Genomic DNA, 15,731 nt, shown 5'->3' with positions numbered 1-15,731 from the left:
CAGGATAAATTAAAAAAAATTTTTTTAAAAAAGAAGAAATATATACAGTGTTTGAAAATAGTAAAGAACTCTTAAAACACTGTACACCACAGATGATTCTACAGGACAGTATGCTAAGTAAGACACAAAAGGACAAATACTGCCCGTAGTAACTTTATAGTAAAAATTAAAATGTGATAGGAAATAGTGAGATTCTCATTCCTATTAAATTTGTAAAAAATAAACTCAATTACCAAGGAACAGGGTTTTTTTGTCTTACATTTATACTATTCTAATGATAAAAATAATTCTTTAAAAGACTAAAGAAAACAAAGTACAAATACCTGGTGGAGGCAAGTAACCATGGAACAGGACACTGCCACATGATGAACGTTCCAGTTCTTCACACAAAAGAAGCCTCCTTACTGAAAACATTTCAAAGCAAACTTGTCAGTAACACAGGCAAACAGAAAAACCACATCCAATTTTTATTTTCTCTAGTTAAAAAGGTAAGGGAGAAATAAAGGAAAAAATTTACTTAAACCTGATAACTTATTTATATGAAAATCTACAAATCCCAAGCTTCTTATAAAGCAAGTATAATTTGGAAAAGCTCAGTTCACAAAAGGTCAAATCATAAACAGAAAATATCAGAACACATACCTAGTGGAGTAATTCCATAAAATTCTGCTTCATGTCTGAGAACATTAATATTCACTCCCCTTCAAAGAAAAAGAAATTATTTCATTTTCAAACACTGGCAACAGGGATTATCATATGAAGGAAAAGGTACTGTCTTAATGTGAACAAAGTCACAGACTGTAAAAACATGTATTTTATGTTGCTAAGTGTTACTGAGTTGGAACCAACTCATAGCAACCCTCCAGCAGGTTTACAGAGGCAGTCATAGTTTGTTTCTCTTTCTCCAACTGAACAGCTAGTGGATTCAAACTTCATGCTTTTGGGCTGGTAGCACAACTCCTCAACACTAGGGCACCAGAGTGCCCTATATATTTCATAAAGCCCTTTAATTATAGTATATTGTTCATTTAGAAAAAGTCTCAATAAAAAAATGCATGCAAGCACATTTCGTTAGGAACTACTTAAAAATTATCAGCTTACACGTAAGTGATTAAATAGATTACAGCATCTATGAGGAGGAAATAAAATGTGCAACAACAAGACTTTGGTGGGAACCAAGATGGCGGCGGTGGAGAAAACAGCCTTTTTACAATTGGTGCTGGCAAAATTGGAAAACTAGCTGCAGAGAACTCAAGCAAGAGCCATACCTCACTCCAAACACAAAAAGCAACTCAAAGTGGATCATGGACATAGGACTAAAACCAAGGACTATAAACTCATTAAAGAAAAGCTTAGAAGAACTCTAGAAATCCAAATTCACAACATAAATAGTCTTCCTGAAAAATCTACAACCAGGAGAAGATAAAATAGATGAATGGGACCTTGTAAGAATCAAATCTCTATGCACATCCAAAAACTTCTCCAACAGGGTAAAAAGGGAAGCCATAGACTGGGGGAAAGTATTAGGTAAGGAACTTTTATCTAGAATTTATAAAATACTCTAGCACCACAACAAGATAAATGTAAAAAATGGGCACAAGATATGAACAGACACTTCACCAAAGACAACATTCAGATGGCCAACAAACACATGAAGAAATGTTCAAAATCCTAGCTCTAAGAAACAAATCCAAACAACTATGATATCATCTCACTCCAGTAAGAATAGGAAAATTTAGCAGAACTGCAAACATCAAATGCTGGCGAGGTTATGGAGAAAGTGGAATCCTTTTTCACTGTTGGTGGCAGCATAAAATGGTGCAACCACTATGGAAGGCTGTATGGCGCTTTCTCAAAAAGGTGCAAAGAGAAATACCATTTGACACAACAATTCCTCTACTGGGAATATACCCTAAAGAAACCATAACCGTCATGCAAGCAGATATATGCACACCCATGTTTACTGTGGCTTAGTTCACAACAGCAAAGATTTGGAAACCCAAGTGCCCATCAACAACTGAATGAATAGAGAAGCTCTGGTCACACAAAGGAATACAATGCTGCATTAGAAAAACAAGAAACTCATGAAATACTATACAAAATGGGTGACCCTGGAGGACATTATACTGAGTGAAATAGGTCAGTCACAAAAGGACAAATACTGCATAGTGCCACTGTTGTAAAATGGGACTGACATTCGGGTTGAGGGGATACTGAGAAAGAGGGGATAAATAATGCATTGAAACAGATGAGGGAGAAAACTGTTTAAAAGGGATATGTGATTAGGTATTATTGTCATGACAGGAGTCCAGAATGAAGGCTACATTGTGGAGTGGACTCAGGGGGAAGGACTGCATAACAATGAAAGAATTTTACTTTTACTTTTCAAAGAGAAGATCGAGCTGGGGGGAACGGGTGGACAAGGGGAAAAGTGCAAAAATGAATGAATGGATACCCAAAGTCTCTGCAAGCTTTCATTAAAATTAATAAAAAAAAAGAAAAGAAAAATGTGCAACAATGAATAAATTTAAAAAACAAACAAGATTAGGGTGTCTGTACATACCACTCATATAACAAGTCTCTGATGTGAAAAACAATAGGGTGGAAATTACTTTTAGTATTAATACTTTTACATTTTTTCTAATTACCTCTGTATATATTTTAACCTGTCCAATTTTAATGTAAGGGAGGTTTAGAAGCATAGTGGTAAAACACTGTGCTGCTAATTGAAAAGTATGTGGTTCAAATCCACCAGCTGCTCTGAGGAAGAAAGATGGGTAATCGCCTCCCTACGAGATTTACACTGAAAACATGCTTGAGTCAGACACAGGTCAGTTCCAATTCAACAGTACATAAAACATCAATCAATCCTAATGTACACTCCTTGCAAGCATGAACCACTTATGATCTGTTTGGGCACACATTATATAGTGCCTAACACACTACTAGCAGTTAGATAATAAATATTTGTTAAATGAATAAATTCAAGTAAATGGCTCCTTACCAACCAGAAAAAAAAATCAAATTGGTATAGGAGATGGAAGGGGGGAAGCACATCTGTAGGGTGTCCCCCAGATAAACATGGTGCTATACAACAGCATAGGTATGTAATGTGGAGATAAAAAGTCAAAGAAACAGAAAAATAAAAGTTTAAAATACCAATGATTCATTTTAGGCTTCTTAAAAAAATATTCTTTGGGTTTAATATACATATGCAATTGCAATATTAAATTGCTTTTATTTGTAGAACTGGCTATGGTTAATTCAAAATAAGAACGGTCTACATTCTTGCTTTTTAAATTCTGCCTTAAAACCATTCATGTCAACAGCACAGTAATACAGCTAATTATAAGGTGTCTCAGGATACAAATAATAGTTCTTGAAGAGTTCCAATCTCCTGGGGAGGGCAGGCAAACAGATATGGTAATTATAATACAGTGTGATATAGGGGCAATGCAGGAGTTTTGTGCAGAAGACTAGAATTAGAATATAGCATTATTCTCACCATTTTCTTTTAGAAGGTATCACTCAGAATTTAAATAAAAATAAATTGTAGGCTTTCTTATGTATAGTAAGGCTGTAATTTCTAATAAAAGCAGTCAGTAAATGTAATAAACCTGCCTTTTACTGGTGATGTAGTTTTGGATTATTCACAAGGATATCAGACCTTATAGAAATTAGCTTAGGCTTCTTTAATTACATTATACGGGTCAAAATTATTTTACCCAAGAATTAAGTAGTTAGTAATAAAGTTACAAGTTCACCTCCTATCAGGTCAAAAAGCAAATAAAATTCCAGTTAATGTTTCTATTCCTTTAATAAGCATGCTCAAAAATACTGAGCATCTATCTACTGCATATACTATTTTGGAACTGCAAACAAAAGAAACAAAAATCTCTGTACTCAGTAAAGGGAAGCCAAAAATCATATAATATCATAAAAATGCAGATGAAATAGCTTGTTTTTAAAAAAAATTATGTAAAAATATATTAATAGTTCCTTAGTGAAAGCTCATCTGGAATATATGATATAAAAGGACAATAAAGAATTAAAGTTTCCTCTACAGAATTGAGACTTTAAGACAGCAATTTAAGAAATCGTTTAAATGAGAACTTGTTTATCAAAATAAAGCAAAAGAAGCAATACCAAACCCCTACAATGCACAAAGCACAATGTTCAATCATGAGGACAGAGAACAGTGCTTGTTCTTTTAGAAAGTTAACTGTGCTCATCACTATACCATCCACACCACACCAACACATAACACTTATTCTCTGGGAACATCTACTGAGAAGAGTAAAAAGGGGGAAAAACAACTAAATACATCAAATCCACTTTGCCACAAACTCATGACTCTCTAGGCAGAAGGGACCTGTACTCTGGAGTTGGCACAGATGTCAGTGGGTAAGAACTAAGCTGCTAAGCAAAGGGCTGGCAGTCTGAACCTACTAGCAGCTCTACAAGGGAACTCTGCTGGATTAGTGTTAAGGAGCTGCATTGTCAACCAAAAGTAATACAGGTCAAACCTACCAGTTGTTCTCTGGAGAAAGACAGACAATCACCTCCCAGGTAATTTACTGCCTCTGAAAACTCACCAGAGGAGAGCCAGCTATGAGTGGGTTCTGACTTGACACACAACAACAGCAACAGCCCTCTGGTAGGCCAAACTAAAAGGCAAGAAGTTTGAATCCACAAGTTGCTCGTTGGGAGAATGCCAGACAATCTCCTCCTGTGCCATTTAAAGCCTCTGAAAACCTGCTGGACGGTCAGCTATGGCCCATGGTCCAACCAGATGGCACATAACAGCAACAATAATATTAACAGTTCTATTGGAGAAAGAAGAGACAGTCTGCTTCCACCAAGAACACTGGAAATCTTATGGTAGGTCTGGCTTTCTTAAAGGGTCCCTTGAGGTTAGAATCAACTCTTTAACAAGAAGTTTGGATGGTTTTGTTTCAATCTTTACAGAAGCATGTGGCCACACCTTTTCTCTCCAAGAATAGCTGGTGCATTTAAACTACTCACCTCTCAGTTAATAGCTGTACCATCAGGGCTTCCTGGTGAAAAGTCAGAGCACTCTAAGTTGTTGTTACGTGTCATCCAATTTTTGACTCAAAGTGACCCCGCATAACAAAGTAAAACTGTTCTATAGGGTTTTCTTTGCTATTGTCTTTATGAAGATGGTGGGTCTTTGACCCATGGGACTACCGCTGGGGTTAAAACCATTATCCTTTGAATTGGCAGTCAAGTGCTCACCACAACATTATCAGGGCTCAATATGAGTGAAAAGTGATTTGGCAGCACTCAGAAACTACTACAAAAAGAGCAAATATTGTAAAAGAGGTAGTAATAGTACAGGAAACTATGAATACATGTATTAGAACCCAGAAAAGACCACTGAGGAAGGGCACTAAAACCAAATAAAGTTCAAAATCATTATCCAATAACATCTGAAAACATATTCGATAAGGATTTTAAGCAGAGTAGTAACTTGATCATATTTTTATTTCCACAACAAAGTGACTACACTGTGGAAATGCAGTGAAGTGATGGAAGCTGGCGTGTTGACAAACTTCAGAAGAAGATGACTGAGGCCAGGATTGACTTAAAGTTTTGTTCTGGGGAAAATCTGAAGTAAAAAAAAAAATCTTGCAAAAAATAGCTTTATCTGTCTGAAACACAATATATATAAATGAAACACAAGGTATAGAAAATTTTGGTTGTACAAACGAAGCTAAAATAAAAACAACTTTTAAAAAAATTGCTTTGCCTTCAGAAATATACCAAAAATCACATAATCAAATAAATCAGCAATAATTTCTTTTAAAATAATACTTTTCTTACCTTAAGTCTAGTTCTTTCGTCCGAAGAAAATTTAAAATGGGTGCAAATGCTGCTGGATCTCTATCAATAAATATCTGTAAATAAGAATTTTTTTCTTTTCATAATACAAATTAAGCTTATAACTTAAATATCTGAAATGTTACCATAAAGAACTAAGGCTTCTTGATTCCATCTCTAACATTATGATGTTTCTTAAACTGGAATGCAACTAATAAGCAAGCAAATTTAATATGGTAATATATTTTATTTCCCATGCAAAACTTTTTCAACAACTAATACTTTAAGATGCAATGGAAACAAAAACCAGTATCACATTAAGTCAGTTTTATAATTTCAAATAAGGGATATTTTTAGTAAACTAAAAGTGACAGAAAATTTTATCTAAATTATGTTATTTTTGTCATGTGCTCTCAAATTGAAACTGACTCATAGCAGCCTCATGTGTTTTCTTTCAGAGGCTGTAAATCACAGAGAAGAATCCCCATCTTTCTCCCTTGAAGCAGCTGGTGGATTCAAATCACATGCCTTTGGGTTGGAAGTGCAACTCCTTCCCAGTAGGCCACTAGAGCTGCCTGAATCAATACATTCTTAATAAAACACTATGTCTCAGTAATACTATTTCACTATCGTCAAAGTAATAATTATTGACATCAACTGTGATTTACATAATTTCAAATTCATATGTAAATCATTAAAACAAGTATTTGTCATGCACACAGGATAATAATAAAAGTAAATACCACAACCTGCTATCAAAACTAGAAAAGAGTATTATTTCCAAAACACAAAATATAAATTATCTAACCATTTATCAGGACCTTACCAGAGTTACACTTATATCCATGATCTCAACTTCTCCAAGGTCTAGGAAAAGGGGGTTGATAAGTGCCCTCAAGTTGGAAACCACTCACAGATGGCCCTTGAGCAAGTGTACACAGCTATAAATTCCATTTTAGGGATGGGGTTAACAACAACAACAAAAATCTTTTAATAACTACAGAGTAAAAAATGTTGTTGTTACGTGACAGAGAGTTGAGTATGCCTCATAGTGACCCTATGGACAACAGATCTGAACCCTGCCCTATGCTGTGCCTCCTCATAATCACTTACATCTCGAGCCTATTGCTGCGGTCATTGTGTCAATCCATCTGCTTGAGGGTCCTCTTCTCTTTTACTGATCTTTCCTCTCTAAGGAATAGCCTGTCCTAGCAACCTGTCCAAAGTATGTGTGTGAGGCAAAGCTTTACCACCTTTGCCTTCAAGGAGCACTGTGGATGAAGAGTGTACATAAATGGGAAACTAATGCTTTTTAAAAAAATGTTTTTGAGTCTGAAGTGCTAGCTATATACAAGAAAGTTCCAGGGGTTTCTTTTAAAGATGTTCAGCTGCATTCCCCTTATTGCAGATGTACACTCTGATCTTATAATCTGAGTATTTCAATGTCTAAGTTTTCTATAATTTCTATAAACAGTTCAAAAAATAAATCTGAAATACATATAAGGACTTTTATTTAGTAGTTATCTTAAGATTAACTCTTTAGGTTACTGAAGGCACTGTATATAGAACAAGCATAGGCATTAAATGATTGAACACAGCAATATCTATCAATCTTACTGTACTTACAGCACCAGTTTCATCTCGAAGTGTTGAAATTCTTCCACTCAGCAAGCTAGAAGTCATTAAAAAGCTAGTTAGTTTTTAAAAATTAAGTATAAATATTCTAAATCTCTATCAAATTTCAAAATAAGTTATCCTATATCAAAGTAAAACAACCCCCCCATTTAAAAATTACATTTTTATTTTGAAATATTAACTATCAAACTTATTATTTCTTTGGCAAGTAAGAAAATATTTTAAATTATATTAACAAACTATATAAACTACCTGGAAAAAAAAGAATCTGGAATCCACATGAGAGTCTGTCTTGAGGTACTGAATCTGCAATTAAAAGTATCTGGTATTATAAATGAGAGCAAGATTTCAAAGTTCAATAAGCTAACCTCCTTTAATATGCTGGCTAATGACTGAAAAGCACATCAAGGTTGCATCTATATATAACTATGTTTATTACACTTTTCATTTTCTTTTTAACTGTCAAGCAGCTTTCAACAAAACCAATCACTGCCATTTAATGGCCTCCTGAAACATTATTTTCATCATGCCAATGTGTTGAAGATTCAACAAATTAGTCTATCATAGTAATTATCTTTAGGTCTTAATGTCCCCTTTTTCGTCAACCCCCCAAAACTTCCAACACTTTCCAACTACTTTTTATTAGCAAGTGGTTCTGCTGTAAGTCAAACATCTTTTTTTACATTTTTCATAGTTGTTGTTATGTGTTGTCAGGTCAGCTATGACTCATAGCAACTCTATGAACAATAGCTCTGAACCATGCCCTATCCTGAGTCAATCCCACTGTCTGCAACATGCTGGACTCCAATGCCCCAGTCACTGTGTCAATCTATTTTATCTGGCATCTTCCTCTCCTATGTTGACCCTCCACCCTTCCAAGAATGATGTCCTTCTCCAAGGGCTGGAGCCTCCTGACAACATGCCCAAAGTATATTGAGATGGAGTTTCAAAATCCTTGTTTCCCAAGAAGGAGCAAAATGGTTTCACCTTCTCCAAGACAGACTTGTTTGTTCTCTTTGTAGCCCATGGTATGTTCAATACCCTTCTCCAGCATCACAACTCAAAGGCAATGACTATTCTGTCATTCTTACTCACTGTCCAGCTGTGAGGTATGGCAAATAATTGTGAAGATCATGGCCTGACTCAAACACATCTTTGACCCTAGACTGACATCAATGTTCTTCAGCCCTCTAGGGAGGTCCCGGAGAGCACTTTTCCAATGTAACACATCTTTTTTATTTTCTGACTGCTAGTGCCAAGAGTGTTGACTGTGAACCCAATCAATGTGAAAGTGTTAATAATCTAAATCTCTTCTCCAACTATCATAGTGCTGCCAAGCCAGTAGTAAGAATCTTTGTTTTTTTGTTGTTGACTTCCAATGCACATTGAAAACCACAATGAAGTCCTTGACCTCCTGCAGCAAACATGTCACGTCCTCCTCAGTTTCTGCAAACAAGGTTGTATCATCTGCATAACGCATGTTGTACATATTTTCAATACTATTGTCTTTTATTATTATCAGAAAAAATTTGTCTTTGTGGCCAGAAACCTTACATGTAAATATCTGGGAGTAAATAATTTGTAGTGATGCAAAGGAGGACAAATCTGAACCCTGTCCTATCCTGTGCCATCTTCACCATCTCTACCACTCTAAGTCCACTGTTAAAGTAACTGTGTCAATTCATCTTGTTGAGGATCTTTGCTTCTCTGCTGCCATTTACAAAGTAAAAAGAAGTATGTATACTTCCAAACATACTACTTGGCACCTAGTGCCTTTTCACTAAGTGCTAATCGAAACTGAGGTGCAATAAAAAGCAACACATTCTATAATCAATTAAAAGGTTTATACAAAACTGAGATTGTGACGCTATGTATTTTCGGTGGACCTTTATAATTAATTAGCTACAACAGAGCCTTTCCTGAGTAAATTCATGTAGATGAAGAGATGCCCCTAGCAAGCCCACTTCAGAAAGCATCTGGTACCAGTAACAGCATACCGGGTACATCCACTGTTCCATGAGTAAATGGCTATTAGCCATAACTATTAGCTTGTAATTGTAACACCAATACTCTATCATTATCTAAATAACTTTCCACCTTTGTTCCACCTACAACCTCAAGCTACATTAAAAAAGTGCACTATCCATTACTTCTTAAAAGCATACATTTATATATAAGCTTTGGCAAGGGGTGCTTTATTCCCGAGTGATGCAAAGAGTTAAAAGTTCAACTAACTAGCTGGAAGACTGGCTTGATCCCACCCAGAAGCACCCAAAATATAAGCCTGGAAATCTGTTTCTGAAATGTCAGTTTGAAGACACTATTAAAGATTATGATGCACTTGACCCAAGCCATGATCTTTTCAATTACTTTCTATGCATATGAAAGTTGGGACAATGAATAAGAATGACAGAGAAAGAACAAAATTGTCAGAGAAGAGTTCTCAATATATCATGGACTGTCAAAAGAACAAATAAATCTGTCTCAGGGGAAGTGCAACCAGGGCGCTCCTTAGAGACAAGGACAGGAAACTTAGTCTCACAAACTCTGGGAATATGATCATTAAGGGTCAGTCCTCGGAAAAGGACATCCACCATACTGGGAAAAGTGGAGGGTTTGCAAAAGATAAGAAGATCCTCAGCAAGATGGACTGGCAGTGACTTTAACAATGAGCTCAAGTGTATCAGAAATTGTGAGGATAGGACAGGATAAGAGATCACTGAATAGAAGTCAATTCCATGGCCTCTAACAATAGCATGAAAGACAGTTCTCTACCCATAAGGAGCCTCATAAGTGAAGAGCACAGAAAGGTTAACTGCCAGTTAATATTACAGATTTTGAAAAATCAATGCAAGTGGCTGAGCATGTCGGAAGTGGATAGTTTGTTCAAGAGAACATAGCAAACTTTGGTAAGCATGTTTCTTAAGATTAACATTGTTGTTGTTGTTAAGTGCCACTGAGTCGCAGGCAACTCATAGTGACCCTATGACGAAGATTAACATACAAAAGAAAATCCAGTATGACATTGTTTCACTCTAGTGTCTAGATCACCAAATTCATTCCAAACAAAGACTATTTTACACTCTGCAACCTGTCAGCTCAAGGCTTGTTCAGAAATTTTTTCCCCTAAGTAATTAAATTTGTGTTACTTAGAAAATGACACAGTTCTACTTAAAGTTAATAATTTCAATCATAATCAGTATGTTGAGGTGAGCCTGAAATAGATTTCCTGGGTAAAAGGATGAGACACTGACTCACCAATTTTAACAAGCACACAGCATGCTGGATGTTGCTTGTAATAAATTCTGAAATTTACTTTATCAATTCAGATAGACTTTAATTCTATGTTCCATGTGGTTTTCCCCTGGCAATTTTTAAAATTCAACAAAAATATGTCCGCTTTACTCTCTTACAGCTATTTAAATAGTTGTCGTTACTATGTTTTGTACAAGACATAAATGACTTCTCTATCTCTTCTAGTTCTAAGATATTGCCAGTCTATCATTAAAAGCCATTAAAAAAAAATGCTCTTTGAGCACTTAAGGGATACTGTTTTCATTATTGTTGTTGTATGCTGTCGACTGAGAACTAACTCATAGCTCACTCTCTAGTGCTTTTTCTGAGGCCCAAAAATGCCTGTCTTTCTCCCTTGGAGCAGGTGATGTATTCCAGCCACCTGCCTTTAAGTTGGCAGTACAACTTTTTAACTGCTAGGCCACCAGAGCTCCAATGTTTTCTATAGGCTATGATACTATCTATTTCATTAAACTATTGTATACAAGTGATTCTGCAACTTTCATTTTCCTTCTAAGTGGTTCAATATAATAATTAATATTTTTCTCTTTTTGTGTAGTCTATGCAAAGAATGCACTTAGAAAATCTAATTCCACAAGTAAAATAAATATAAAATATCTGCATTCCAAGATCACCGCCTGCTACCATTTAAATATAAATTGAATTCTTTGTTATTAACTAAAAACTTCTTTCAGTAACTATTAATACTAACACACACTGTGAGGCTCCTCTAACCGAGTATTTATCTCCCCCCCTTTTTTTTGCATCCATTAAGTTACTGGATGCATGTTTTCATTTTGCTTGGGGATAGGGGACCATTTATTACACTGAAACATGACAATCTTGTAGATCAATACCTATACGGTCGTAGCAATGGGGTTAAGTTCTCAAAACATCTAGGAAATGAAAGAGAAAAAAGAGCAGAGCATGAATTTCTTGGAACGAATCCTCTAATACAGCCATTAAAGCTTTTGGTTAAAACAGTATATATTTTAATCATTAAGTTTCACCTTTTGTGTTTATAAATATATTAACAGAGCATTAAATGTTGAATGTCATTCATATTTTTTAATCACCATAATATATACTAGTCTCCCAAATGCCTTGTGGTTTCTACTACCAAGCCTAAAACTCAACCAATCTTTCTTCAGAGCTGATCAACTCCCTTTTCTGAAAGCAGTGACTCATACACCATAGAAAATGCACCAAAAAACTGGTTTTTTGCTTTGTTTTTTAACCTAACAAGCTTAATATAAGACACAAGAAAGGAGTGGAAGGCCAGAGGGAGAAGAGAGCTTTCAGTCTGTTTACTCCACACTGTGCCAATCCTCAAAGCTTCCCAGAACCAAGTGTTCTGGACACGCTGTCCTAAAGTTGGATACATCTTCAAATCGATGCACCAAGAAACTCTGAAAATCACAACTGTTTGCAAATATGCTACACTCACATCATTGAAATTCTTCAGGGTTGCAAGCTGCCATTAAATAGGCATGCAGTAAGTATGCAGAAGCCAAGTCGAAACCTCCCTGACCCAAGAGAAAAGCAAGACAGGTCCATAAGACACTGACAAACCACAAGGCTTCCACAAAAGAAATTCCTTAAAGACTCCCAAGGTCAGCTAAGAAAACATTAAACACGGTCTTAGCTCGGTTATCTCAAAAAGGGGAGGGGCGAAGAGTCGGCATTGCAGGATGGTGCTGACCCCGCCATATGGACCCAGGTCTTGTTAATTCTAAGGCCTCTCTGTCAGTCCCGTCCCACAGTAGCTATTACCCAGCTAGAAAGTCGCCCCCAATTCTTCCCGCCTGGAAGAACCCCGAGTCCCTGCCTCACCTGGCTCAGCTCTCACGTTCGCCCCCGACCCCGGCTGCCCGTCCCCCACCTGGAGGCTGCGCGCGGCATCCTCGCAACTCGCCCCTCCAAGCTCACTCACCTGGTCCCCCCCACGTTCAGCTGGACGATCTCGCCGCTGCCGGCCGCCGCCGCAGCGAAGCTGCCGCAGTGCCCTCCCGCCATCTCCGGTGGCTCCGGGCGTGCACGCCGCCCTCCTTCTCCAGCCAAGGCCGCCGGGCCTGGTGCGGGAGCCCGAGGCGGTGGCGGCGGCTGCAGGGCCAGCGAGGGGGCGGCGGCCGGAGGGCGGGAGGTACGCAGAGCCTCCTCCACCTTCCCAGCGGCCGCGCGGGGCTCTCGAGCGTCCACTCCTGCCCCCTCCGCTCCGGCGGCCCCGGAGGGCGGCCCACTAGCCACCTCTCGCGGCCTCAAGGCCGCCGGGCGGACCGGGGCCTCACGCCTCAGCTCTCTGCTGCCACCGTCGCCGCCACAGCCACGGCAGCCGCCGCAGCCTGCCTCTGCGGAGGGGTCACCGCTCGGGACAAAATACCGCAGCGCTCACCCGTTCTCCAGCTGCAGCGCATAGAAGGAGGAGGAGGCGGCAGGAAAGGCGGGGCGGAGCTTCCCAACTCCAGGGGCTGGCGCAGAAGGAGGCTAGGGAGTGTGCATCTGGCGCATCGCTTGCCTTATGGGATTCCTTTTCTTCCCTCCATCCCAGGCAGACCCAAGCTCTTGCCCTTTTACATTTTTATGCTTTAGTACCAGCGGCCAAATTCCCAGGCAAATCCGGCCAAGCTGGCCTAGAATCTTAAATTGTCCACCTCTCTGCATGGACTTGGAGAATGAAAGCAAAAAAGTCCTAGAAAACTGATGTTTAAATCATGGAAATGCGGTGAACACGTTAAGATTTTCAGCCCTTTTATAGCACAGCCTTCAATATGGATTGCATCGCGACATCAGAAGACGAATCCTCACCATCGAATAGGCAGAATCGTGATAGATGGAGAAAGGATTGAAGTTAATGATGGCATCTTACTTAGATTCATTATCAATTCTCATGCCACCATCTATCAGGAAATGGAGAAAGGATTGACCTTAACTATTTCATCTTAACTTAGATCCACAATCAATACCTTTGGCACCATCAATCAGGAAATCAAAAGACAAGTTATACTGGGAAAATCTGCTAAGGGCCTCTCTAATGTGCTAAAGAGCAATAATGTCAGTCTAAAGACTAAGGTGTAGCTGATACAAGTCGTGGTCTTCTAAATTACTTCCTATACATCTGAGAACTGGATAATCACTTAAAATGACAGAAGAAGTGATGCCTTTGAGTTGTGGTGCTGGAGAAGAATGCTGAACATGTCATGGGTTGTAAAGAGACTTAAACTGTTCTGGAGGAGGTGAAATCAGGTTGATCTTGGAAGCAAGAATTTTGCAACTCTTTCATATCTGTTGTGCATGCTGTCAGGAAGGGCTAGTCCTTGGAGATGGATTTTGTGCTTGGAAGAATAGAAGGTTAACACAAGAGATGAATACCCTGAATGAGATGGATTGTCACAGTGACTGGCAATCGGGTCAAGCATGTCACAAATAGTGAGGATGGTTCAGGATAGGACCATTGTTCACAGGGTCTGTATGAGACCTGGTAGACTCAACTTGTACATATCAACAATACAGCAATAAAACGCATACCATAACATAATCATCAACTCTTCCCTCTCATCAACTTTATCAAAACAACTTTTATGTTGTTCAGCAGGGAAAGATTGGAAAAGATAATAAAAAAGCAAAATCCTAGGTTGTTTAATGCTCAGGAACACGTTTTGGGAATATAGTAAGCATTCCACTAGTACTAGACATATACACACCAATGTAATTGTTTTTAGTTTTGCTTTAAACCATTTATATTGGAATTTGAACCTCAACTGGCTACTAGAATGTATTTTCAAATTCATAATACCTGATGTTTATCACAGCTAACAAGGGGCATGATAGAGATCCTTAGTTTTTGGTATTAAAATTTTATCAATCCTATCTTAATTGGTTTACTATAAGAACTCAAACTGAAAATTTCATGATGATGGTTTCTGTCATTGTTGTTGTGTGCTGTCAAGTCACCTGCGACTCATAGCAACCCTATGTACAACAGCCCTAAACCCTGCTCTATCCTGTGGCAATCTGACACAGCTATTACTCCCCATTTCTCCAGTCACTGAATCACTGAGGTCTTTCTCTCTTATGCTGTACTTCCACCCTCTCAAGCATGATGACCCTCTCCAAGGACTGGTCCCTCCTTGCAACATGTCCAAAGTATATCAGACGAAGCTTCAGAATCCTTGCCTTCAAGGAGCAGCCTGGTTTCACCCTCTCTAGGCCCAATTTGTTTGTTCTTCTGACAGTCCACAGTATGTTCAACACTATTCTCCAGCACCACAACTCAAAGACATTGATATTTCTACCTTCCTTAGTTATTGCCCAGCTTTGTGATGCATAGCAAGTAATTGCAAAGACCATAGCCTGGATCAGGTGCATCTTCATCTCCAGACTGATGTTGCTTTTCAGTACTGTAGAGAGGTCCCTGACAGCGGTCTTTTCCAAAGCAATTCATCTTTGATTTCCTGACTGTTGGTGCCAAGAATGTTGCTTATGGAAACAAGCAGGCTGAAGTTATTGACAATCTCAATCTCTTCCCCATCTATCATGATGCTGCTAATTGGCCCAGTGGTAAGAATCTATGTTTTCTTGATGTTGAGCTTCAATCCATGTTGAAGACTACAGTCCTTGACCTTCTGCAGCAAATGTCCCATGCCCTCCTCAGTTTCAGCAAGCAAGATTGTGTTGTCTGCATAATGTAGGTTGTTGATGAGTCTTCCTCCAATCCTGATGCCACAGTTGTCCTCATAAAGTCCAGCCTCCCAAATCATCTGTTCTGCATATAGATAGGAAAGGTGTGGAAATAAGATGCGTTCCTGATGCACACCATTCCTGATCCTGAAACATGCAGTGTTTCTCTGCCCTATTCTGACTACTGCTTCCTGGTCCAGGTATACTTTTCACATGAGCACAGTTAAGTGTTCTGGGCTCCCCATTCTTCTCAAAGTTAGTCACAATTTGTTGTGATCCACACA

The 15,731-nt window shown here is 38.4% G+C and overlaps 1 protein-coding gene across 2 annotated transcripts in view; it reads right to left on the bottom strand.

Moving 5' to 3' along the window:
- KCTD3 (potassium channel tetramerization domain containing 3) overlaps nucleotides 1–13,075 on the bottom strand; it is a 91,430-nt gene extending 78,355 nt beyond the window's left edge. Inside the window, exons 1-6 of one of the 2 annotated variants that reach the window (XM_006890558.1) lie at nucleotides 12,704–13,075; nucleotides 7,729–7,782; nucleotides 7,468–7,513; nucleotides 5,845–5,918; nucleotides 643–701; nucleotides 324–404 (exon numbers count right to left, since the gene is read on the bottom strand). In XM_006890558.1, coding sequence (XP_006890620.1) covers nucleotides 324–404; nucleotides 643–701; nucleotides 5,845–5,918; nucleotides 7,468–7,513; nucleotides 7,729–7,782; nucleotides 12,704–12,786 — 397 coding nt within the window. In that variant the 5' untranslated portion in view covers nucleotides 12,787–13,075. The remainder of the gene's footprint in view (nucleotides 1–323; nucleotides 405–642; nucleotides 702–5,844; nucleotides 5,919–7,467; nucleotides 7,514–7,728; nucleotides 7,783–12,703) is intronic. The other variant, XM_006890559.1, reaches the window with a different exon arrangement.
- Between the last annotated feature and the right edge of the window lie 2,656 nt (nucleotides 13,076–15,731).

This window comes from Elephantulus edwardii, unplaced genomic scaffold, assembly GCF_000299155.1.
Source record: "Elephantulus edwardii isolate Elephantulus edwardi_28Jun2011 unplaced genomic scaffold, EleEdw1.0 scaffold00090, whole genome shotgun sequence".
Lineage (NCBI taxonomy): Eukaryota > Metazoa > Chordata > Mammalia > Macroscelidea > Macroscelididae > Elephantulus > Elephantulus edwardii.
The sequence above is the reverse complement of the archived record's forward strand: the minus strand, read 5'-3'. Positions and strand labels throughout refer to the sequence as shown.